This window comes from Callospermophilus lateralis, chromosome 2, assembly GCF_048772815.1.
Source record: "Callospermophilus lateralis isolate mCalLat2 chromosome 2, mCalLat2.hap1, whole genome shotgun sequence".
Classification (NCBI taxonomy): Eukaryota; Metazoa; Chordata; class Mammalia; order Rodentia; family Sciuridae; genus Callospermophilus; species Callospermophilus lateralis.
In genome coordinates this window covers 141,871,450-141,899,271 of record NC_135306.1, presented here as the reverse complement: position 1 = coordinate 141,899,271, position 27,822 = coordinate 141,871,450, and the positions used below count along the sequence as shown (strand labels likewise).

Sequence of the window (27,822 nt, the reverse complement as noted above, 5' to 3'; positions counted from 1 at the left end):
AGAAGGGGCAAGAGGTGGCTTCTACAGCCACCTCTTGCGCCTTCTGCCAACCCCACCCATCCATTATTTCCCAAGCCATGTCTTGGTTTGCTTGGTTTTTTTGTTTCGTCTGGTCCAGTAAGAACCTACAGACAGCTTAAAGAAAGAAAGACACACACACACACACACACACACACACACACACACACGGCTGTGATTAAAACAATCCCCAACTCCTCTTCATCTCTTTTTTAAGTTTCCTTTATTAATTGAATTTTTAAATCCCGTTTCATCTCCACGTGCGTTTTCCCATCGTTCTCCAGGCTAAGGAGGGCCCCTGAGGAGGGCGCTCCCCACAGCAGTCTCTAATGGGACAGAAGGGTACTTCAGTCAGTCCCGGTGCGCCCCCTCCTCCCCCGGGGCCCCTTCCCAAACCCCATCCGGTCTCCAAAGGCTGGAGTAAGCTGCGCGGCTGTAGCCCGCGCTATAATCGTAGGACACCTGATGCGGCGGCGGCGGCGGCAGGGTGCAGTCCGGGAAGAAGGGGGCGAAAGAGGCCAAATGGCCGGTCCCGTCCTCGCCGCTGGGAGAGTCCGAGGGAGCAGGGTACAGGGGGCGCAAGGACTCGTTCAAGGTCAAACCGCCGCGGGCTGCAGCCATGGGCGACTTCTTGGTCGGGGCACAGCTCGGGGCGCTCCAGGGCTCAGGGTATATTAGGTTTCCCACCATCGCCGGCGGGGGCTCAAAAAGGCCAGGCTCCAGCTCCAAGGGTCCGCGCAGGACAGCGGCTCCGGTGGGGAACACGTCGAGAGGCTCTGCCGCAAGCAAGACGCCCGCCTCGGTGCCGGCGCCGTAGTCTGACCCCAGCAACTCGAAGAACTCCACGGCCTCCGCCCCTTTCTCCAGGTCGCCCAAGCTCACGCCAGGCCCCGACGGGCCACACCCGCCGCCGCCGCCGCCCGCCCGGGAGGGCTCAGTGAAGAAGGACGGGGGCAGATTTCGGGCCCGCAGTGGGATCTTCCTTGCTCCCGGGACCGCAGTGCCCCCGGCGGGACCGGACGCTTCCCCTCCCGCGCCCCCGGAGCTCGCTCCGCCAAGGCCGGTCACTGGCACTGCCACCGCACCTCCCACTGGCTCGGCGCCCCCGGAGACGTGGCGCAGCGAGTCAAACAGAGCTGCCAGACTTCGGCTTTGTAGGCTGGCGGCTGCCGCGGCCTGCGACGCCTCCCGCCGGGGGGCGGCCTTGCCATGCACCGGCGCCGCGGCCGTCGAAGCGCTGGGGGCGGCTAGCGGCCGCTTGGCGGGCGTGTCGGCCGCGCTGGGGGAGGGTGGGCCCGGGGGCGCGGCGCCCATGAGGCCATTGCAGCGCTTGATCTGCTTCTGCAGGTACTTGCGGTGGTTCACCTTCCGCTTCGACTTGCCGGGCTTATCCAGCGCTAGCTTGATGTTGCTGGACGCCGAGTCGATAAAGCTGAGTAGATCTCGAGTGGCCTCGCGTACGTCCCCGCCCTCTGCTCCCGACAGCAGCGCTCCCGCCGGCGCCCCAGTCTCCTCGTCCTCGAAACAGCAGCCCTTGTCCAGGGCTCCGAAGGTGCTCCCCAGTCCGTCCGGGGAGCCTCCGAAGCCGAAGGGCACGAAGGGGTGCGTGCTAAGGAGCGCCGCCTGCACCGCCATCGCCGCGGCCCCCGGACCGTCCGCAAAGTGGATGGTGCGCCCCAGTCCGACTCTTGCTCGCTACCAAGGCCCGGTTCCGGCCCCCGCGCTGTGCGCGCGGCGCTGCCTCCTTGCTCAGGGACCCGCTCTCTGCTCAGCCTCCCGGGGGAGCTCATTAGATCTTGTAAGCGAGAGGCGGAGGGAGGGAGCGCACGGCGACCGCCCCGGTGGCGAAGGGGAGGGGCTTACTCAGCCTGGCTTGGTGGGGCGCGGGGCGGTGGGGGGGGGGGGGTCGTCCCTTTTCCAGTCTTCTGGGCTTTCTCAGTCCTTAACCCCTTACTTTCCCTTTGCCCCAGGACGTTTCTTTAGGCAATTTCCAACCGCCAGGGGCAAGGAGAAGATGGCCTGTCCTCAAACTTCAGCGAGAGACTGGCCGGAGTTAGGGAAGGCAGTGGTCCAAAGACAGGGTTTCTGCTCCAAGTCTTGTAATAATGATAGCTACCAGCAACTGGGTGCTTGCCTGTGCCAGATGTTGTCGGCGCATTATCTCATTTAATCCCTTAACCACAGCCCTGTGAATTACACATTACTATCACCATTCAACAAAGGAGGAAACTGGGCCTCAAAGAAGTTGGCCCAAGCCCCGTCTATTCCAGTTTAATTATAAAGCCATTCCAGAACACTTAACAAAACTAGAATTCTCCCTTGTCTTTGTTTTATCTCATCAGGGAAGGAAACTAGTTTCTTTGAGCTCTAGCCTTGGTCCAGAACTCTGGACCAAGAGCATCCCCAGGACTCTCAAGTGCAATGCTATTTCTTTTATCCCTTGATTGTTAGAAGTAATGATTAACTTCCAGTAAATTGCAACCAACCCTTGACCCATGATTTATTAGCACAAAGACAACAAAAGGGAAATGAGAAAGGAATCACTCTCACTAAACCACCTCTTGCTTCACACCTGCTAGGGCAAAAGATGAACTGGTTGTTCTTCTGAAACTCTTATTGCATTTTGAGGATCACCTTGGCATTTGACCCACTTTCACCTGGACATTCCTCAGAGAATAGAGAAAATGAGCAATATGGTAGAACATGGAAGGTGATTTAGAAAAGACCTGGTTTCTGGGTTTAGCTACTCAATACCCCTGTGACTTAAGTTGAGATCCTTGCCTTGCTGATCACATGCCTTTGGGCAAAGGAGCCAGTCATGTTTTGCACAGCTTACTCATGTTAAATCCAAAGCTAGTTTAACTCATGTAAAATCCAAAACTCAGTAAGTTTATCCACCTCACATGGCATTTGTGAGTCAGTACTGGGGATTGAACCCAGGGCCTCATGCTCGCTAGGCAAGCACTCTACCACTGAGCTACAGCCTCAGCCCACTTGTGGTATTTAAATGAGAATTCCTGTAAGGAGCTTTATCTGTTGACTGTCCCATAACTTGAATGAGCAGTCACTCTTACCTCTCTGAAACATACACAAGAAAAAAAATGACTGTATTCCCTTACACATTTCTTTGTCCTAAGGTGTTTGTGAAGATTAAATGAGATTACATACATGAAGATACTGTGCATGCTAAAGTGTTCTCAAATCAAGTTGTTATAGTATAGGTACAGAGTCTGCATGTGAGATGTGAGACATACAGACCACCTGAGTGCTAAGCATCAAAGTTGATTTGAAGTAAGATGACGTCAGGTTCCAATTCTGGTCCTGCTTGTTGCTAGGTGTCCTTGGAAAGTCAGTTAATCTTCCTAAGGCTCAGATTCCTCATCATAACCTCAGTTATAACTGTTCTCAGGGGTTTTGTGAGCATTACATGATACAATAAACAAATAATACCTCCAAGTCTTACTTTTCTCATCCTTTCATGAGATCATCTCAGTTCCTCCAAGTTGCTGTGAGACAGTGTGTATGAGGCATTGATACAAAATAGAGCTCAACAAATACCCATGTTCCTGATTCCTTAGGCCCCACCCATTCTTTATCATGGCACTAAAAAATCAGCATCAGTTGTCCTTTCTCCCCAACAAAGGAAGTGCCTATCTTCAAATGCAAGAGAGTAGCTACACCTCTGGGTTTTAGGAACTTAGAAATAAGGCAGTGTAACATAGTGGAGGAAATGCTAAAACTGTAGCCAGGAGCTGATGTCTAATCCTGTCTTTATTATTTGGGGGACTCACTCTCTGGTTTTCAATATTCCCATCTGTAAAATGAGAATAGTAATATGAGCCTCTTTGATAGACAATCAGTAAAATAATAGAAATGAAAGTCTTTTGTCAACCATAAAGTTCTATATACAAAAATAAGATGTTTATGGTTTAGGCTGAGTCACAAAATTGATTATTACACATAAATATCCATCCAGTCACTCATTTCACACAAAGATATTTACATACAATGTGTTTGGCACTGTGCTAGTACTGAGGATGCAGAGATAAGAAACTATGATTCCCACCCATTCTGGTAGAAAGACAGCCACGTAAACAAGCCATTGTAATATATAATATGATTCATGCCTCAATGGAAGCATCATGGTTTCAATATGAGATATCTCCTAAAGGCTCATATGAGAATCTTAACCTAATAAATGCATTAGTCCTCTGGTAAGGATTAACTAGATGGTAACTAGTCAGTGTGTGACTGGAGGAGGTGGATCCCCGGGTAGGGTGTATCTTTGGGTATATATTTTATCTCTAGATAGTGGAGCTTTCTCTCTTTCTACTTCCTGGCACTGTGTTCCCAGCTGCTTTCCTCTGCCCCACTGTTCCTTTGTGATGTCCTGCCTCACCTGAAGCCCTTAGAAATGGAGCCAGCAGTCTATGGGCTGAGACCTCTGAAACTGTAAGCCCCCAAAGAAACTATTCCTCCTCTAATTTTTTTGTCAGGTCTTTTGTTCACAGCAGAAAAAAAAAAAAACTGACTAAAACAGGAAATAAATTAAAGTTACCATAGTTGATCCAATAAAAGGGCCCTCAAGCCTGCCCAAAAGACTCATCATATTTACATAGACAACATTTGAACTTAAATGATGGTAGACAACAAGATTTAAATGATGCACTTGAGTGTGTCAACCAATAAACAATACTTCTGTCAGAGAGAACAACCATGGCTACATGAAAGCAATAGTATTTGTGGAAATAATGTTACCAATAAGGCAACAAAAAACATTTGAAAAAAAAAATAAGTTCCATACCGGAAACCAAAATAAGTTCTCATAAAGCTTCTACTATCCACCTAAATTGTCCATAAATACTCTGCCTCGTGGACTCAGTTGCTTTTGCTGCTTGATCTCCTTTCCTTTGGAAAAGAGCTGGGATGAAACTGGTTTCAGTAAAGTCAGTGGTCAGCTCCTGCCTGGCCCTTTGGCCCCTCCTCCTACCCCCTGAGTGAGCATGTTCACTTGAGAGGCTTTGACATCAATCCATTTCACTTCCTATAGAGCAGAGGGACCCCGCTCCAGTCTGCATAGGAGGCTCTGCAGAACTCCAAAGTAGAGCTCTTTCCTCCCAGTGATGCCTAATGCTGAGCAAGTGGGATTAGTCTCCTTGGGAACCAAGCCCCCCAGGAGCTCAAGGGCTGAACTGCCCCAAACCGTTTGGGAGAATTGAGATTTCATATTGTTCTTTTACACTTGGATTTCAGGACATTACTTAGACAAAAGCCCACCTGAGAGCTGCCTCCTTTTTTGTGGGTAAATATAGCAGCAGGATCAAAAGCTGACTTACTTATTTTGTTTTCCTCTTTGTAACTTTAATCATAGTCCCTGCAGGACAATCTTAGTCCTCAGAGATGTCAGGAATGCACATTCATAATGAAAGAAATAATTATGCATGTTTTTTTCTTTCTCTCTTCACAAACCAATTTCCTTTTGCTCACTAGTTTTGAAATCTCAAATAAAGCAAATGAATTCTTCACATGATTTATAAAGTATCATTATTAGCATAAAACACTGTTACCTTACAAATCGTATGCCCTCTCCAAAAAAATATGTTTTCCCTCTCATCTTTTCCCCCTGCAAACCATATTCTCGTAATGCTAGATCTGAATTTCCATCTAAAAGTACTGGATGTTATTCTGGCTGTGTATAGTTATACAACAAATCATTTCAAAATTGAAAGACTTAAAACAACAACCATTTGGCCATATCTCACAATGTTATAGGTCAGTAATTTGAGCATGGCTGACTAGGTAATCCTTCTGGTCCATGTGACATTAATGATGGCTGGTCTGGAAGATCCAAGATGGATTCACAGGGCTGAAACTGTGCCTACATATGCTGGCCTTTCCAGCATGCTGGTCAAAAAGTACTCAGACTTCCTACATGGACCCTCAGGAATCCAGAGACTGCTGTAAGAGGCTTATGCCCATTTGCTAGGCCTAATACCTAACCCCCAAATCCCTAGAACATCCTAGTCACTACATTCTAATATTGGCCAAGCAAGTCATGAAGGCCAGCTCAGATTTAAGGGAGAGATATTAGAATCCACCCCTTGGTGAAAGAAATAATGTAGAATTTATTTGCTATGTCTCTTAAATCTTTTATAGTCCCTAGCTATCCTGCCCCTATTTTATTTTCTTTGCAATTCATGGAGAAACTCGGTCATTGTCTTGTTAACTTTCCCATATTCTGTACTGTGGTTGATTGCTTCGTTGTTTAACATGTTTCTCTAATCCCTGTGTTTCCTGTAGATAGGAAGTAAACATAGAGACTTTATCAGATTTGTCTTCTTTTTATACTCTCTCTCCATCTCTCATATGTTGTTTAAAGTCTTTGTGTAGCATAAATGCACGCATATGCTACGCATGTATAATAGTTTTAGAATAAGAATTCCAATATTCTTAACAAATAATGCAATTTTTTTCTTTCTTTTTTTTTTTTTAAATTTTTGCCATTCTTCTGTTCTCAAAACATTTCCTCATTCCCTCCTAGGCTTTAAATCTTCTTTTTTCAGTTATGTCATCAATTCACTGCATAGGTTCATTTGTCTTATGTTTGCTTTTTATAAAAATTGATTTGTAAATCTTTGATTTTTAAAATTAATTTTTGAAAATTTAAATGGTTTTAAAGTCAAAACTATACCACAAAGCATATTTAAAGGGGGATAACTTCCACTGTGTTTACTCTCTCCTTTCTACAGGTAATTATTATTTTGTTTGATTTAGGGCCAGGTTTATAATCTGCTATAAAAATCATATTTTGTTATGCAAACCTTTTTCTACCTTGCTTTTTTTTTTAACTTAACAACAATATATTTTAATTCTTCTTTTTTTATTTTTCACATTGAGTAGTATTCCACTGAGTGGATCTATCACTTTTTCCACTAGTCACATTATGATTAGCTTACCTAAAGTTTTTCAAGACCTTTCGTGTTACAAATTATACTGCAACAAACAGCTTCTATATAAATCCAAGATTTAACCTACTCTAGTCTGGTGTTCCTTTCATGTTATCAGCATAGTTATGAAAATAAGGCATATATTCATTTTTTTTCTTTTACTTGTTATGTGGTTTGATTTGGGGGGAATATAGAGTCCAAAATGCAGAGACCTGTCTTTACAAAAATTATGATCTAGTAGACAATGCAGACACATATTCAACAAAATACAAAGCCTTATAAAATAAGATGTAGATGAATCACTGAGGGTTCAGTAAAAGCCAAAATCCATTCTGATCAAGGAAATTTGGAAGGAGGTATAGATAATGTGACATTTGAGTAGAACTTTAAAGGAAGAGAAGAATTCCCCAAATACATATACATAAAGACAAGATAAGCAAGAGAGGTCATGGAGACTTAGCTATTATATTTGTCCTTAGCTACAGAATGTTTTAATTTTTATAATGTAATATATTCATGTATTACTATTTACATATATTACATTGTTAGTTGAAATATTAATTTTTCAAATGAGTATAGGTGGAATTCCTGCATGTGTTTAGGAGAGTAGTAAGAGACAATGGTAACTGGTCTGGGATTATTAAATGTCAAGCCAAGAGATAATATGAGATATTATAAAATGGTTGTTGTTTTAAGTCTTTTAATTAGCTCTGTAGTATGTCTCTGACCTTCTGTATCTCTTGAGATATGTTGATGTTATGGTTTGGATATGAGGTATCCCCCCAAAAAAACTCCTGTTAATACAGGAATATTCCAAAGTGAAATGATTAGATTCTAAGAGCTCTAACCTCATCAGTCCATCCTTGTTTAAATGGACTGACTGGGTGGTAACTGCAAGCAGTGGGATATGGCTGGAAGAGGTGGGTCACTGGGGATGTGCCCTGGAAGGGTTCACCTTTTCTGGGGCCCATCCCCCTTCTCTCTTTTCTTCCTTGCTGCCATGGATAGAGCAGTGTTCTTCTACCAGACCCTTCTGCCATAACGTTCTGCTTCACCTTGGGCCCGGAGCAGTGGATTAGGTGATCATGGACTATACCTCTGGAGATGTGAGCCAAAACAAACTTATTCTCCTCCAAGTTGTTGTCAGGTATTTTCATCACAGCAATGAAAAGCTAACTCACCCACTTGGGCTTGGTCTGTGCTAAAGGAAAATAAGACTTGGAGACAAAAGATATGGATTTAATTTTTGGATCTATTTTTTAAATGTATTTTGTTTATTTATTCTACTTGCTTTATTTCAGAATGAATTTTAGGTCATTATAAGAGTGCATAAAACAAAATAAGGTACTATAAATAAAAGGAGAATTACAACTCAGTGTTCAAATACTGGTTCCTAACACCATTCTTCATTAAAAAGACTGGAACTCCTTAAAGGACTGGATGCTCAGGGCTGGAGTAAGATACATACTTGCAGTGCAGGAAAGTAAGGAATTACTCAAAACACAGAACAATGGAGGATGACAAAATGATGGGAGTCAATTTAAAAGAGCTACTGATGACCAAAGCTGGAACAATTGAGCAACAAAATAAATAATAGATTATTAAATTATAAGCCAAAGATAAACATCCATTATGCTAATATGAACAAGTAATTGAATAAATAAATGAGGGAGAAGAAACAAATTTCTTATGCAGAAGAATTCCAAATAATTTATATAGATATTCTGTTCTCATAGAAATGAAGAATAACTCCCTACTCCTTAAGTGTGGACTCTGTATAGTGACTTCTATGAATACTATAGAAGTCTATAAAAGGTGGGAAAAGAGTAATTTTACAGTAGAGAAATCTGACAACACCTCAGTTGGGTAATCAAGGCCAACGTCAACAGTGATGTTATATTGATAGTCTGTACCCTTGATAGGACGTGATGAGCACAGCACTTTACTTCATGGTCTTCCCCAAAACCTATTGCCCCTCTCTAGTTGTAAGAAAAATACCAAACAAATCCTGAATGAGGGACATTATACAGAATACCTTACTGACTTCAATACTGCTGAGGTTGTCAAAAATGAAGTCTGAAAAATTGTCACTACCCGGAAAGAGTCCAAGAAAACATGATGACCAAATGTAAAATGGTATCTTGGAAGAGATCCTACCAAAGGAAATGTATCTTAGGTGAAACTAGGGAAATCTGAATAAAGTTGGACTTCAGCTAATAATCGTGTATCCATACAGGTTCACTAGTTGTGGCATATGTATCACATTAACACATGATATTGACAATACTGAAACTGAGTGCAGGGCATATGGGAACACTGTACCACCTACACTACCTATGCAATATTTCTTAAACATGAAACTATTCTAAAATTAAAAGTTTAGTTAAAAAGAAAAAATGTAGAATTTCATGAAGAAATTTAAAATGTTAAGGTATAGCATAAAAATGGGTCCTGGAATCTAGAATGAGATTAAAAATAACAAACATATGATATATCCTTGTGACATAATCGCAAATTGAGCTCCTATTTACCCAGTAGCCAATGGGCATGTGAAATCTGGCCAATTACCATAATAAACACTATTTAAGAGGTAAAAGGAGACCAATCACCTAGGATAAAAACAAGGATCTTGGGTAATAGAGCCAGGTTTCTCTCAAGGGTCCTCATGAAAAGAAAAATGTAAAATAGTGTGAACACCCATCATATATAATGTCTATGGGACATTGTTGTAATAATAATGACCCCAATGAATCAGTCACTGCCTACTGTCTCCAAGCCACTTTGCAATATGCCATTGCCACTCCTTCCATAAAGAGCTCAAGTCTGTTTCTCCATATCTCTGAACCTGTACTGGAAACAGTACAAAAGTTTCAAACCTTTGCAAATTTGCAACAAAAGAGAATTTGTAGTTTCCCTTTTCACAGTCTTTCAACATTGGAAGTAGTTTAGCCTTCCGAGGACTGTGAGTCTGTATGGGAAGTGGAAATGAGGTGCCTCTACTGAAAGCTGCCAGGCTGTTTTGAACCCTCCAAATCCCATCAAATCATCACATGGGTAGAAGACCAACAGAAGAACTGCTCAGACTGGTGACTCACAGAATCATGTGAAATAATAAATTTTGGTTTTAGGCCAGTAACTCTTGTCATGATTTTTACAGAAAAAAGTTTTACAGGACTATTAAAAAAATCATAGCCTTTGCTATAGAAGAATAGCCCTGTACTCTGATAAATCTATCAAAAGTAACTGCACAGAGATGCTCCATTCTGAACACCTTAGAAATACCTCTTGAGCCTGATACTTCCTGCCCTTCCCACTTCCTCTGTCTGTAAAATTAACACCTGGTAGGATGTCGAGTTGGAAATGCTTTTTTTTAAATTTCTGGGTCTATAATTTGGCTGATGATTGCCAGTATTTGTTTAGACCAATAATAATTTATTCCCTGAAGCTGGGTAGGTATCAACACTTACTGAGATGAAAGGATCTCTTCCCAACACTTACATGGATCAGTATTCTGTTCTTTGTTTGCAGAAAGAAACAGGAAGCCTGACTATGAAGTGTACTATATAATGGGCAAGATGCCTTGTTTGATCTAAATATTCAAAATTCTAACAGAACCACCAAACATTTGCTGTCATTCTCAATTACATGTAAGAGTGGAGAGTAGGAACTTCCAATTTAGTATAAATGAAGTTGTGTTACTTAGCTTTGAATCACTATAACAAAATCCCTGAGAGAGCCAACTTGAGTAAGTTTATTTTGGCTCATAGTTTCAGAGGTTTCAGTCCATGGTCACTTGGTCCCATCACTATGGGCCTGTGACAAGGTAGAACATCTTGGTGGGCAGCATGTGCAAAGCAGAACTGCTCACCTATGTTGGCTGGGAAGGAGAGAGAGAGAGAGAGAGAGAGAGAGAGAGAGAGAGAGATTATTTGCTTTTATAACAGAGAGTTGCTTCCTCAATACATATTAAACTATGAAACCATAAATGGATTAATCCACTCATGAGGTTAGAACCATGTGCTCCAATCGTCTCCTAAAGGTCCCATCTCTAAACACCGCAGCATCAAAGATCAAGCCTTTAATACATGTGCTTTTGGGGGGGATACAAAACAAAACATAACAAAGGAGAATTCAGAGTAAGAAAAACTATCTTGTTATGGAATCTGAAGTAAGTTGAAGCAATCGGTTACTTATCTGTAAATAATCACCTTAGTAGAAGATTGCAAATGATTTCATCCCCCTGATATTAAATATTCTTATTGCTTTTTAAAACTGTATGCTATTGCTATACAGTACTCTGTGATTAAGATTTTTTAAAATTTTTATTTCATTTTCTAAAATTTGGGGCCTTTATTAATGAGTATGAGGTTTCTTTTTAGGGTGATGAAAATATTCTGAAATTAGTGTGGATAATTGCACAATGTTTTGACTGTAGTTTTAAAAAAAAAGAAAGCTTTGAACAAACATACCCTTCAAAAGACTGGTTTTTAGCAAAGAAAACAATAAAATAAATAGAAAACCTGCATATTGGGAAAAATATCTGCAAACCAAATATATGATAAGGGATTAATATCCAAAATATACAAGGAACTCAAAACAAACCAATAGCAATAAAACAAATGACCCAATTAAAAAATGGGCAAGGGACCTTAACAGACATTTCTCAAAAGAAGACATACAAATAAATGGCCAAGAGGTATTTGGAGAAATGCTCATCATTGTCATCATCAGGGAACTGTAAATTTAGATCACAATGAGATGTCACCTCACACCTGTTTGAATGGCTATTATCAAAAAGAGAAGAGATAAATGTTGGCAAGGATATTATGAAAAGGGAACACTTGCAGACCGTTGGTAAAATTTAGTACAGCCAATATGAAAAAATAGAATGGGATCTCTTCAAAAATTAAAATGTAACTACCATAGGATCCAGCAATCCCACTGCTGGGTATATATCCACAGGAAATGAAATCTCTGTGTCAAAGAGACATCTGCATGCATATTCATTGCAGCATTTTTCACAATAACCAATGAAATCAACCTAAGCACCCATGGACAGATGAATGGATAAAGAATACAATAGAATACCATTCAGACTTTTAAAAGAACATCCTGTCATTTATAACAACACGGATGAACCTGGAGGACCTTATGCATAGTGAAAGAAGCCAAGCCTATTGATTAATAGCCAAACCTTATGATTTCATCTGTATGTAGAATATATTTTTAAAAATCAAACTCATAAAAGTGGAGAGTAGAATGGTGGTTACGAGGGGATCCAGGATGAACATGTTGAGGGGTAGGAGATGCTGATCAAAGGGTACAAAGTGTCGTGCAGAAAGAATAAATTTTTCAGATGTATTTCACAGCATGGTAATTATAGTCAATAATAATGTGATGTATATTTCAAAGTAACTAAGAGGAAATTTCAAATATTCTCATCTTGCAAAAAAATAAGTATGAAAGTGCTATGCTAATTAGCTTAATCAATCATTCAACAATGTCTATATATCAAACAGCACATAAATACCTCATGATTATACACAACTATTATTTGTCAATGAAATTTTGAATTAATTTTTAAAATAAAATAATTGAAATCATAGAAATGTTCCATAAAGAGTGAAATTTGTTGTACGTGAACTACATATTTCCCCCCAAAAAAATGGTGGCCAGCATATGTTCTGAGTTCCCAATAAGAGGTTCCCAGTTTCTCAAAAATTTGATTAGAGATGGACACTAGATCTCTGAGAAGATGGATTCAGAAGTGAAGATGTAACTCGTAAATACTCTCACTTTCTTCCAGGAAGTGTGACTAAATGTGAAAAGACCCTGATTCATGTGGATTGTCAAAGTTATCTTGGAAATGCTAACCACTCAGAATTTTAGTCCTCCGATAATAACATTTATCAATTTTCCATGCTAAAATCCTCCATCCAGAGAGTGCAGCTCCTTTCTGATGCAGAGATGGCCATGGGCACTTAGGCATTATCCCATTCTCAAAACCACAATGTCTGGTCTATAACTGAGGGAAGTGTTGAGTTGTTGCTGACAGGTGAAGGAAGACTTCATACAGGTATGAAGCCTGGGAAATGCCTTTCATGGGAGGAAGAAGCAAAGAAAGATCTTCTTTACCAGATCAGAAGAGCAAAACAGTGAAATGTTCATCTGGAATGTGGTTTGCATGGGTAAGAGTAGCAGAAGAGGAGGCCATGATCAGATGAGAAAGTTTGAGTGCCATACTAACAATTCTTGGTTAAACAATGGGGGTAATGGTAAAGGATTTTAAACACAGAGAATGGCCATTTTCCTGTCTTAGAAAGATTATGTAGGTATCTACAATGGAACATTATTCATCAATAAAAAGGTACAAACTACTATTGCAACAACATGGATAAATCTCAAAACTATGAACTGAACTAAATGAGTTGGACTTAAAAGAATGCATATTGTACAATTCCATTTATATGAACTTCTGGAACAGAAAAACTAATTGCACTGAAAGTCAGAATAGTGGTTGCCTATGGGATGGGATTAACTGAAAGGGAGTACAAAGAAATTTCATGTGGGGATGGAAAAGTTATATATCTTTACAGGAGTGTTGGGTATATATTAGTCCATTTTTGTTACTATTACAAAGTACTTAGGGCAAGCTACTTTGTATAAAAAAAAAAAAGAGGTTTATTTTGGTGCCCAGTTCTGAAGGCACAAAGTATAGGGACCAGTTCTGGTGATGGCCTTCTTGCTGGCAGAATTCCAAAATGATGCAAAATATCACATGACAAGAGAAAAGAGATAGGTAGATAGATGATAGACAGATAGAAAGATAAGATATATATCTCATCCGTATATTCTAGATCTATATCTGTCTTCTGTTCTCCCTAAAAAGAGAACAGAATATATATCTATTTTATATATATTCTGTTCTTATAAAACCACCAGAATCCAATCATAAATCCCCACCCTAATGACCTTATATAATCCTAATCACCTTTCAAAGGCCCCACCTCTAAACCCCACAGTCAGCTTATTTTCATTCTCCTAATACCTCATAATGGGGATTAAATTCCAATACATGAAGCCATAAGGGATCGTCCAACCATAGCCAAGCCATTTTAGGGTATGTTTGTCAAAACTCATTACTGTTCACTTAAGATCTGTCAAGTTTTTAAATTATACCATTTTTATAAAATAAATCTTACTTGGGCATCGGTATGAAGGTTGAATTGAAGGTGAGTAAGGCTGAAGAAGATCCACCTGCCTTTCAATTTTCTTCCTGTCCCCTTCTAACACATTCAAGGCCTGCTCTGTCACATGGCCACTCTGCGGCAGGCCCAGGAAGAGGAGCCAAGAGGGAGCTGAAGGACTCAATTTCCAAAAAATGAAAAATCTCCTCCTTTCATGAAAATGAGGAAAATCACATCAGTCCCTCTGAGTGCAGTCTTTTATACTCAGACTTCATGTGAACACTTGATAACTCACCCCTCTAAGAGCTCGAAACTCAAGGTGAATCCATCCCAGCAGAATACAAGGCTGTTCGGAGCCCACAGAGGTCTGCAGCCAACTCTAGACACCAGAAAGCCCAGGGCCATGGTAAGTCTGGGTAACTTGAGCAGCCCAACAGCCCAATATCCGGTGCACCAGACAGAAATGCTTAAAGACCTAGATCCTATTATATGAGGTTGAATTCATTCAATTAAACAGCTTAAGCAGCTCCGATCAGCCACTGGAACACTTCTTTGCAGAGCACTAAAACAATGGCCCAAGGGGCAGCTGAAGTTTACTCTCTCTTCTGTAAGGCCAGCTGGAGCTGCCCAGCACATCGCCAAGCTGGGAGGGCCAAGGCTGCATAATTGCATTAAACCTGCCTGTTCTTTCCGGAAAGTACTTCCTGACTGCTCCAAAGGCGGAAATGAGTTAAGGGGGTACTTTCAAGTCTCAGGTTACCAGACCTACCAACAGCCCCTCAAAAATCACTTTTATGAAAAGGGAATCTGAATTTAGACATCTCAGCCAGTGGCACTTTTGCTATTCTGTACTTGGCCTTGTCTCATTGTTATTAAAATGATTTTCACTTAACATTTAAGACAGTAGAAAATGTATTAGATTACATTTCTATAAGATTGAACTAAGGAATCACAGATTCCACTACCCTTTCTAAGGATTCTATCCTGCTTTTAAAACCTCATTATTGTCAGCCTCTATCAAAACTCCTCCCAAGTTCTCATTGCTACCAACCCAGGCTGTCATATCTCCTCCCCTTAAGCTTCCTGCATGTCTTTTATAGTACTTCTTTATCCACCTGTACATTCACTCAACAAGCATTTGTTGACCTCTCACCTTAGTTTCAAAGCAGTACTTGCACATATTATCCATATAATCCTCCCAGTAACCCCTTCAGGTTTCTTCATTTTACTGAAGAAACCTAAACCTAAACTTAGGCAGTTGTCATCAGCCAAATAGCTGATAGCAAGTGTTTAGCTTCAAACTCAAATTCCCTATCTTCAGGCTCAGACTGCCTTCTATAGAGCTATTTATGTACTTGTTTATCTTTATCACTTACCAAATATTTGTGGGGGGGGGGGGGGCTTTCTCTGTGCTAGGCATCATCCCAAGCACCAAAACCACAAACATGATTAAGTCCTGGTACTAAGACATATATAATCTCCAATGACCTACTTGTCATGTCCTTTATTTATCTGTTTAGCAGACATATACTGAACACCTACTATATCCTAGGTACACCATGCCCTAGACATGAACAAATGGCATAGTCATGCTTCCTATCCTCAAAACAGTGTTTTATAGACATACAAACAAATTGTCTTGGAGCACTCAAGAGAGAGTAATTCACTATGCTGGAAATATTGAGGAGGCTTCACAAAGATGTCATTAAGTTTGGCCTTAAAAGCAATGGAGAGTTTTGATGATTTTTTTAAAGGGGGCAGGGTGGCATTATAGAGATCCTGTTCATGATTCCAGATATGGAGACTTTAAATTTACAGAGTGGAAACACAACATTGAAGAAGAACAAAACTAGAAAACTGACAATAATCAAGACTGTGTCATATTGATGAAATCACAGATAAATAGATCAATGGAACAGAATAGACAGCTCAAGCAGCCAACTCATCTCTGACCAAGGAGTAAAGGCAATACAATGGAGCAAATATAGTCTTGTGTCTTTTCAACAAATGGTGCTAGAAGAACTGAACATCTACATGCAGAAAATGAGTTGAGACAGAAATTAACTCAAAATGGATCATAGACCTAAATGCAAAATAAAAAAATCCTCAGAATCCTAGAAGTTAACTTGGAAAAAAAAAACTAGATGACCTTGGGTCTGGAGATGACTTTTTAGATACAAAACAACAGATCCATGAAAAAATAACTGATAAGATGGCCTTCAGTAAAACTGGAAAGTTCTGCTAGGCACAGTTGTGCACTCTTGTAATCCCAGCAGTTTAGGAGGCTGAGGCAGGAGGATTGAGAGATCAAAGATAGCCTCAGCAAGTTAGTGAGGCCCTAAGTAACTTAGTAAGACCCTGTCTCTAAATAAGAAATTTATAAAGAGCTGGGGATGTGTCTTAGTGGTTAAGAGCCCTTGGGTTCAAAATAAGAAAAAAACCTGAAAACTTATGCTCTGTAAAAGATAATGTAAAAAGAATGAGGAGACAAGCCATATTCATAAAAGATACATCTGTGAAAAAAATTCACAAAAAGACACCTGATCTGATAAAGGACTGTTATCTGAAATATACAAAGAACTCAAAAATTTTAACAATAAGAAAATGAACAATCCAATTTAAAAATAAGAAAAATGCCTGAATAAATGCCTCACCAAAGGAGGTATACAAGATGGTAAATAAGCACATGGAAGGATGCTTAACATCATATTTCATCCAAGAAATGCAAATCAAAACAAGATTAAGATTGCACTACACCCCAATAGAATGGCCAAAACCCAGAATTCTGACAACACCAAATGTTGCCAAGATTGTGGAGCTGCAGGAACTCATTCTTTTCTAGAGAAAATGAATGATATGCTAGAAGACAGTTTAGACATTTCTTACAAAACTAAATGTAATCTTTTTTTTTTTTTTTAAATATTTATTTATTTATTTATTTTAGTTCTTGGCGGACATCCTTGTTTGTATGTGGTGCTGAGGATCGAACCCGGGCCGCACGCATGCGAGGCGAGCACGCTACCGCTTGAGCCACATCCCCAGCCCAACTAAATGTAATCTTACCAAACCACCCAGTAATTGCATTCCTTGGTATTTACCCAAAGGAGTTGAAAAGTTATGTCCACAAAGAAATCCACACATGGATGTTTATAGCAGCTTTATTAATAAATGTCAAACCTAGTCAGCAACTGAAAACTTCATTAGTTGAGTCAATAAACAGTGGTACATCCAGGCAGTGGAATATTATTCTGAACTAAAAGGAAATGAGCTATCTAGCCATAAGAAGACATAAAGGAACTTTAAATTTACATTGCTCAGTAAAATAGACCAATATGAAAAGGTTACATGCCATACATATGATTCTAACCATACGACATTCTGAAAAATGCAAAATTTTGGAGACAGTAAAAATATCAATGACTGCCAGGAGTTGGAGGGTAGAAAGAGGGAAAAAAGGTAAAAAACAGAGGATTTTTAGAGTAGTGAAAATATTCTGTATGATACTGTAATGATGGAAATATGTCCTTGTAGATTTTTCCAAACCCATAGGTAGCACACAAAAAGCAAACCCTAATGTAAACTATGTACTTTGGGTGGTTAATATGTCAACAGAAATTCATCAGCTGTAATAAATGCACCACCCATGTGGGGAATGTGGATGATAAGGGAAAATATGCATGTGTAAGTGTAGGGGACAAAGGGAAATCTCCACCTTCCTTTTATTTGTGCTGGGTCTGTTTTTAGGGAAGCCCATCTAAGGAACCAAATCACCTCTGCCCAGGAAGTAAATGTCCCTAATTTCTACCTTAGCAACATGGGTCAATATGCACATAAATCAAAAATAAATCTTTTAAAAAAAAACTAGCAGGGTAGCATCAATCAAACAGTACAACGTGGCAGTACTGTGGGGTGTGAGGTAGGGCATGGAGGAAGATCAAAGGAGCATAGACTTGATCTTATGAAACTGAAGAGCCATCAGAGATTTCTGAGCGGAGGAACTTATTTATCTTTGTATTCCATGGTGTGTGGCACACTGCCTTGCTCGTGGTAGCACTTTTTAGTATTTGTCACTTTTCTGGCACCAGAGAGGATTCTGGTCCCCAACCTGATGCCATACTCTGTTTACACAGGAAAAAAATAATTCCCCAGGCTCTTGCTCATAGCAATTTTCTTTCTAGCCTCTGTGCCAAGTCATCCCAGGTCTGTGAACAATCTTTCTCTTTTAACTGAAGCCAAATGGCTGCTGACATGACGTTGTCACTGCTATGGATACTGCTAATTTCTCTTTGGAGAAGTCAAATAAGGGCTGCTCCCGTGGAAGAAGTACTGTCCTGAGAGGCTTCAAGATCCAGGGTGTTAGTTCCTGATCGACAAATATCCTGAGTGTAAATTCTTCCCATGTCCCTCTATAAAATAGACGAGTGATCTCTACCTTCCCTTCTAACCTTAAGGGTCTCTGCTTTTAAATGCAGGGTCAACATACCTCCAGCCAGGCCAAAAGATGACTATATCTGCCACGTTCTGCTCTACCAAGTGGCAGACTAATCTTCTGTGGTGGTTATCTATGTTTTATTCTTTGTGTACTTGCCTCACATTCTACCTCCTCCTTTCTCATTTTAGGACAGTTTCCAGGAATGCTTGTAACTCTGCCTCCATAAAGCTTTGTGTTACTAAGCTAGAAGCAAAAATCACTGGAGCAAATGCTTTCTGCCAGTCTTCTTTGAAATCCTAAGTACACTGAATATACTAGGCTACTTTTCTCAACTGGGATTCAGAGAGAAGGGAGTTTTTCTCAGAGGCAGGAATAGCAAGATGTAGCAGAACCTCTTACTTAGGTGACCATAGCCTTCAGAGGAAGGACATTCAATGCATAAAAATGTGACATTATTAGTAGCCACCCTAAACACACAGACATAAATGATGATGGTCCCTGGCAAGCTGTGGTATAGTCACCCTACACCACCATGAAATACAAGATGGAATGTGGCATCATACCCTACTCCCTTGTCCAGACATCACTTCTCAATCCCCACACTCTTACCATCACTCTAAGCCCTGATGAGCCTAGAACCTAGGTCTCCACAGAGTGTTCCTGACATTCACTAGTAATCCATCAGTGTTGACCCTTGAGTTGGAACCTTTCTATTTTAGTTAGCCTTGTAATAAAACCCAGATGTAGTGGATACTGTGGTGTGCTGTGCACAGCCCTCTGGGAGCCCATGAGCCCATCCTCTAGCTGCTGAGTCTGCTGGCTACCGAGAGCTCATGGTTGGACCTCTTACCAAACATTGACCTCAGCTGAAGGAAAAAGCCTTGCCCAAGGTCACATTGCCCTCCCACATGTACCAGAGAGAGCCTCAACTTGGGTCAAAACTGCTAGGCCATCCCAGCTCCAGAACTAGACTAGCTGAGGCAGATGGAAGGTCAGCTTCTCTTTGCATCCAATCCTGACTCCTCATTTTCCTACAAATATCTCTCACAAGAGTGCGCCTCAATCTTCTGCATACAACTCTCCATCTCTGGGTCTGTTTCTAGGGAGACCCATCTAAGGAACTAAATCACCTCTGGGCTATTAGCAGGAAGTAAATGTCCCTAATTTCTACCTTAGCAACACGGGTCAATATGCACATGTTTCTCTATCCTACATAAAATTCAAATGAATTAAAAACTGCCCTGAAAAAAATGTATGCCCCTTCACTCTATAATTACAAAAGACCAAGTTCTCTTCCTCTTGGGGCTCTAGTGGAAACACTTTAAGGAATCAGAGATGCCCACAGCAGTAAACAGAGCAAGCACTGTTAGGAAGACAGCAGACCTGAGTTTTAGTTCTGCATCTGCCACTGACTCACTGTGATGTAGACAGATCATTTCCTTTCTTTAGGTGGGTCCTAATTATCAAAAACCAAATTCAAAACTTGGAATAAGGCAAAAATGAGAGCCCTGCATTCTTTCAATGTTGTACAGGGGAAAAAACTATGTAGAGACTGTCTAGAGGAATGTAATTTAATTCTTCTCATATTTGTTATTGATTAGAGGTAATCAGATTGATCAGATTTGGTAAAATTACTTGTTTTCTGATAGAGGTTTTTTTCTAGTAGATATGTAAATAATTTTTGTCTCTGGAATAGGTAACAACAAAAAATTATAGCCCAGCTTTTATGTAATCTAATAAATTTATCCTAAGCATATGTATCAATATTGCTTTTACTGCTTAAGTATTATTAACATTGCATATGTATATATAAGTATATGCATATACAGGTATGTATATAGACATATATATATATATATATATATATATATATATATATATATATATAAACATTTAGAATTGTACATGTTCTTTGATCAAGTCCCAATATTTACTGGTTGTTACTAATTGATGAGTTAAATAGGCTCTTTTACATGTGCTTCATATTATATTTACCTCAGAGTTGTGATTTTACATTTTTGAAAATTATATTTCAACTTGCTTTATCTGTTTTGTGATGGTGGAAGAAAAACCAATCTATAATCCCATCTTGAGAACACAGAATCCAGGTACTAATGTACCACCAAAGCATCTAGAACTCCTTTCTGTAGAAATCCTTTGTACTATTTTCACCATTAGCACAGCCAAGACTTAGTAAGAGGGTCTTTCCCAAGGTTTCCTAAGGTTTGAAAAATATGAGCATTATATATTGTCCAGAGATACTTAGTAGTCAAAGCAGGCCCTTAACTACCCCTCCTCATATATCATGCTATGTCTCATCTACCTGTATTTTCAGCAATATTTCATGTGCCTAGCACACAAATACTCAATATATATCTCATGCAATGAAAACTTTTCATTGCAGTGACTAGAGTTTGGATATTTCCAAAAGACCAGACCTGTTTGCTGAACCACACTCCAGAGCACTGGAAAAGACAGACATCCCACAGCTACACAGGTCAGTGAGCAGTGTAACCTGGAATCAAAAATGGAAGCGCCTGAACTTCACTTTCCTCCCCTGTCTTATGGTAATAATCTTCATAGGCTCATTATAAGGATTAAAGTAGTAAAATGATATGAAGGCACTTAGCACAGGGCCTCACCCTAAGATGCCCATCGCCAAGTCCTTCCTTCTGCTCCCAGAGAACCTGCAAGGGCTTTGAGGCCTTGGCTGTGCTGCAGCTTCTCCCAGCCCCCACTCCAGCCACACAGTGATCAAGGGATGGGAAAATCGCTCTGTTCAAACAGGTGTCACTGTTCTAAACCTACAGTCTCATTTCCTGATCGTGTCTTAATCTGCTCGTCGGTGGTGAAAGTTGATTTCTTGCACATTCTTATATCAGTGGGAATTTCTGCCCTTGGCTGACAGGCATTATGGGCTGGCTTTGACATACAGCCCTACAGGGCCTGAACAGCCCCTATTCTTTTCCAGCCCTGAAAGGGAGCTTTGTGCCAAGGATTCATTAAACTGCACTGCACAGCCCCTTCATAAATGGGGCTCAATAATGAACAGTCGATTTAACTGGAAAAGCTGCTGGAGCTGTTAAATTAAAGGGAAATAAAGTGCACTTTAGGCTCAGTCTGCCAGAAGAAATGGCGACCTAAAAGGAAAATCTTCATTTTTATTGAATTGCAGTTTTTCAAAAAGTCTAAAATGTCCAGGAAGCTTCCTTGTGACAGGCAGTGAGACATAAAAGCTCAGAATGCAGGTTCAGGATAGTGACTTGCTTTTTGTTCATCTCAAAGTGAGTCGTAGTCTCTTAGAGGTTGCAGAGGAATGATCTAATTTTGAGAAGGAAATATGAGGGGACTCTGCAATACGCCACAAGGAGGGTTTATAAAAGAAACAAACAATTGTCTCAAACAATTTTAAGACTAGGCTTTCTCCTTCATTCTTTGAATACTGGAAGGACCAAAAGCCACTCTTTTTAGTTTTTTCCACTACTTCAGGGAATCTCTCTGAATCTCTCTCCAAGGAAATGCAATTGTTTTTTGTTTTGTTTTGTTTTTTCTTACACTACAACTCAGAGCTATATTTGATTTGAGTATTTTGCTCTGAAATCTGACTTCATGGATTCCTTTTTAGGCTTGAGATTTTCAGAAGTATGCACAATTACTCCAAACAACATTCTCTTCAATTCTTGAGTTTCTGCATGATGAGATAGAACTTCTACTAGCACTTGCTGAAAGTTATGGTTTCCAACAGCTCTCATATGCAAGGAGAAAAGCCTCCATGCTTTAGCAGGTAAAACAATCATGGGGTGGTCCTAGCTGTTTTTGCTTAAGCTGCCATAAGCTGCAATTCTTCTTTATGGGCTCCTCTGTCCTTGTCTGTTTTCAAATATTTTTATATAGAGTCAGATCCAGGGTGGGTTACAGCTTGCACTCCCCCAGTAAAGGTCTTTTCTGGTTTTCATCATTAAGCATCTTGTCACCATCAAAAATGACAGACACTCATCATGGAGAATTTAAAGAGAAATCTGAAAATCAGTGTGAAAAAAAATAAAAGTCCCACTTCTATCCTGGTTATTTAGAGTCACTGGAATCCAAACACAAATTTTCGTTTGCAAAGCTATATAGAAATGGCAAAACCTCTCTGCAAAACTTTTTTGCTCTCTTTATAGAAATTACTTTGTTTTCTATTTTGAATTATAAGCCATTGATTCAATTTTTAAGATGTGGCATCAGGCAATTCAAAGTCACCTTTAAAATACTCTGAAGTTGAAAAACATTGTCCATGTCTTCATTTTTAATAGTAAGTATGACAAGTCACTAAACTGCATTGTTTAATCTTTCATCCATCTACCATTAATGAGTCATGGTTGACCAGTACAAATCATGGGCTCTCTGCATCATGACATTCTGGGTTCATAATGGAACTGCTGCCTGTGACAACTTCTAGGAGAGATCTTGCACAGTGCCAGCCCTCAGAGTTAACAGGCTCTTCATTCACCTGCACCAGAACAACTCAGACTGTTACATTCACCTTCCATTGAAAATTGCCAGAGTCCAGAATGATCATGTGATTCTGTGTGGCTTTGTGTACCTAATTAGAGCTTTTGACATTTACTATGGGGTGAATATTCATTAGGAAATACACATCTGGCCACTTTAACTTCTACACATGGCATCCACCATTAGAATGAACTTTCCCAGTCATGACTTATCCCTGAACAAACTATCATTAGCTTATTCAAAAAACAGCCTTATGAAAGGATAAGGGCATTTTCTAGATCTGCATTGATGGAACCACAGGGAGACCACAAGTTATAGAATGTTGAGGATGTTACAGCTGATATGGAGGAAAAGGCCTGGGAGAATGATGGCGATCAAAATCAACCCACAGACGAAGGAGCACATTACTTACACCATTGAATGGAGAAAAATGTGCTTTTTTGTCCTTCCACTTTGTAATTTTTCTGAGGAAAAAAAAAAAAAGGTATCTCAGTTCCTGACACAGAGTATGACAGAGCTTTAATAAAAATTTGAAAACGGAGCAAATGAAAGGGAAGAAAAAAGTAAACAAACAAAAAAGGTGTAAGGGGAAAGCAATGTGAGACAATGGAGGGAAACAGGAACCCAGGGAAAAATAGAAACAATGTAATAAATTTCTCCCAAGCAATCAAAGTCCATCTGTTGAGAAACAGAAATTTATTCTTTTAGAAAGTCAATTCCTTAACTGAGAAAGATAAATAAAATAAAAATTAAAAGCTATGAGAAAGCATACTCATATCTCCATTCCAGTATGAGATAACTGCACTCATGTGGATTTGTCTCTGTGTCTTCTCTTCCATGTGTGTCACTTTTGGTGCCAACACCATAACCATTTTTGTTACTATTGCTCTGTAATAAACCCCACATCCTACACCCCTCTCTTTGTCAACCATTAGAAACTATAGGCTCTTATGCAAACCTACAATATATAGTAGACATTAATCAAACACATCATTTCTGTCTATTGTGACAAAACTGTAATTGTCTAAACAGGAGCTATTTGGTTTAAGGCTGCATATTGTTTGAATTGGGTGCTGTAAATATGAATCTCCCCCTTAAAGGCAAGATATTGATAACCTGAAGGGACACCACAAGAATATAGAGTAGAAACTGTAATACCTCGGATCCACACTGTTAGAGAGGGAGACACACAGACTACATTAAAAAAAAAAAAGGGAAGAAAAATACTTGAAACAAACCAAGATGCTATAATAATTGCATAATTGTCAATAATCCATTAACAGCACAATAAATGAAATGTCAGAGGAGTTCATAATGTACATAATTAAAATGACCTGTGAAGCAAAGAATGATATAAGAGAGCAAATACAGGCAACAATTGATCACTCCAACAAAGAGATAAGAGAGGAAATACAAGTAGCAAAAGATTATGTGCTTGCCTTACACCCATGAGGCCCTGTGTTCAATACTCAGCAGCACATAAAAATAAATAAATAAAAATAAAAATATTGTGTCCATCTACAACTAAAAAAAAAATAAGAAAGAAAGAAAAAGATAGACTTCATTAAGCAACCAAACCGAAATCCTTTAAATGAAGGAAACAATAAACCAAATTAAAAATTCAATAGAAAGCATCACCAATAGACTAGATCACTTGGAAGACCAAACCTCAGGCAATGGAGACAAAATATATACTCTTGAAAGTAAAGTTGACCATACAGTGAAGATGGTAAGAAACCATGAACAGAACCTCAAGAATTATGGGATAACATAAAAAGACCAAATCTAAGATTCATCAGGATAGAGGAAGACACAGATATACAAACCAAAGGAATGCACAATCTCTTCAATGAAATAATATTAGAAAATTTCCCAAACATGAAAAATGAATTGAGAAATCAAATACAAGAGCCTTATAGGACACCAAGTGTACAAAATTACAACAGATCCACAACAAAGCAAATATAATGAAAATGCCTAGCATACAGAATAAGGATATAATTTTAAAAGCTGCAAGAGAAAAGTTTTACATTACATATAAGGGGAATTCAATTCGGATCTCAATAGATTTTTCAACCAAAACAATCAAAGCTAGGAGATCCTGGAACGACATATACCAAGCACTAAAATAAAATGGATGCCAACCAAGAGTCTTATATCCAGCAAAATTAAGCTTCAGATTTGATGACAAAATAAAACCTTCCGTGATAAATGAAAGTTAAATGAATTTAAAGTGAGAAAGCCTGCACTACAGAACATTCTTGGCAAAATATTTCATGAGGAGGAAATGAAAAACAACAATGAAAATCAGCAAAAGGAGGAAATACACTTAAGAAAAAAATGAATCAAAGGAGAGTCAAGTTAAAAACCAAAATAAACCGGTCAGAACAATGCTGGAGGCCAAGGGAAGAAGCTCTTTGGCCCTAGAAATGTGGCTGCAACCCTTCAGTGCCCCAAGCCTGTGGACCCCACGCCATTACCTGCTGAGATCCCTCCAGTTTTTCCCAGTAGGAAATTGGGGCCAAGCAAAAACTGTGTGTCTGATGGGGTGCAAACTGCAAGGGAAGATTGGGGTTCAAAGCCACCCCTTGCCTCTGTTGGCAGCAGCAAGAATGAAAAGACTTTATTGGGGGGTTCTCTCAGTGCAAATTCAGAGAACAGAAAAGCTGCTGGGCATAGTCCTCTGGAATTGGTGGGTCACTTGCAAGGGATGCCCTTTGTCATGAACCTACCCTTCTGGAAACTCCCCCAAGAGCCAGGGAAAGGGCTGGCTCAGCCCCTGGAGCCTTCTTCCATCCCCTCCCAACTCAACATCAAGCAGGCTTTTTACGGGAAGCTTTCTAAATTCCAGCTGAGTTCCACCAGCTTTAATTACTCCTCCAGCTCCCCGGCCTTTCCCAGGGGCCTGGCTGGAAGCGTGGTGCAGCTGAGCCACAAAGCAAACTTTGGTGCAAGCCACAGTGCGTCACTTTCCCTGCAGATGTTCACCGACAGCAGCACGGTGGAAAGCATCTCGCTCCAGTGTGCCTGCAGCCTGAAAGCCATGATCATGTGCCAAGGCTGTGGTGCATTCTGTCACGACGACTGTATTGGACCCTCAAAGCTCTGTGTATTGTGCCTTGTGGTGAGATAATAAATTATGGCCATTGGAAAAATTGTAAAAAAAAAAAAAAAAAAAAAAAAAACAAAATAAACCAAAATGACCGGGAATATTAACCATATTTTAATAATAATCCTGAATGTTAATGACCTGAAACTCATCAATTAAAAGACATAGACTAGAAGATTGGATTTTTTTAAAGGACCTAACAATATGCTGCCTTCAAGAGACTCATAGAAGAAGACATCCACAGACTAAAGGAAAAAGGATGAGAAAAAATAAATCACTCACATCAACCACATAAACAAGCAAGGGTTTCCATCCTCATATGAAACAAAGTGGACTTCAAACTAAAGTTAATCAGAAGGAATAAAGAAGGACATTTCATACTAATTAAGAGAATCATACACCAACAAGCTATAATGATTGTAAATATCCATGCTCCAAACAATGGGGCTAATATGTATATCAAACAAACCCTTCTCAACTTCAAGAATCAAATAGACCACAACACAATAATACTGGGTGACTTTAATACACTCTCTCACCACTGGATAGATCTTCCAAACAAAAATTGAACAAAGAAACTATAGAACTCAATAATACAATCAATGACTTAGCCTTAATGGACATATATAGAGTATTTCACCCATCACCAAGTGAATATACCTTCTTCTCAGCAGAACATGGATCCTTCTCTGAAATAAGACTATATATTATGCAACAAAGCAAGTCTAGCAAATACAAAAAATAGAGATACTACACTGTATATCTATCAGATCATAATAGAATGAAATAAGAAATCAATGATAAAATAAAAAAAGATAATCCAACACCTAGAGACTAAATAATATAATATTGAATGAACAATGGCTAGCAGAAGACATCAGAGAGAGATAAAAATAAATTCTTAGAGGTAGATGAAAACATTGATACAACATATCAAAATCTCTGGGACACTATGAAGGCAGTGCTAAGAGGAAGTTCGTTGCATTAAGATCATTCAATGAGGGGCTGGGATTGTGGCTCAGTGGTAAAGCACTTGCCCAGCACATATGAGGCTCTGGGTTTGATCCTTAGCACCACATAAAAATAACATAAAGGTCATTGTGTACACCTACAACTAAAATAAATATTTTTTTTAAAAAAAAGATCATTCAATGAATCCACTGAAAGAGAAATTAGGAAAACTACCCTATCCAAAATAGCCCTCCCAAAAAGAGAATATACTTGGGAATCAATCTAACAAAAGAGGTGAAAGACCTCTCCAATGAAAACTATAGAACACTAAAGAAAGAAATTGAAGAAGGCCTTAGAAGATGGAAAGACCTCTCATACTCTTGGATAGGAAGAATTAATATTGTCAAAATGGTCATACTACCCAAACTGTTATACAGATTTAATGCAATTCCTATTAAAATCCCAATGAAATTCTTCATAAACTAAAAAAAGCAATCATGAAATTCATTTGGAAAAATAAGAGACTCAGAATAGCCCCAGCAATCCTTAGCAAGAAAAGGATTGAAGCAGGAAGTATCACAATATCAGACTTAAACTATACTACAAAGCAATGGTAACAAAAATGACATGGTATTGGAACCAAAATAGATATATTTTGTACCAATGGTACAAAATAGAAGACAC

At 39.6% G+C, this 27,822-nt stretch overlaps 1 protein-coding gene and 1 non-coding gene across 2 annotated transcripts; both read right to left on the bottom strand.

Annotated features, from left to right (window-relative positions):
• Positions 1–279: 279 nt before the first annotated feature.
• On the bottom strand, positions 280–1,755 carry Fam181b (family with sequence similarity 181 member B). The gene has a single exon (XM_076843928.2). The coding sequence runs from the start codon at positions 1,651–1,653 to the stop codon at positions 370–372; it is 1,284 nt and encodes a 427-aa protein (XP_076700043.1). The 5' UTR covers positions 1,654–1,755; the 3' UTR covers positions 280–369.
• A 1,176-nt stretch (positions 1,756–2,931) lies between these two features.
• Positions 2,932–3,005, bottom strand: Trnat-agu (transfer RNA threonine (anticodon AGU)). The gene has a single exon. It is a non-coding gene; the product is annotated as a tRNA-Ala (tRNA).
• Positions 3,006–27,822: the final 24,817 nt, after the last annotated feature.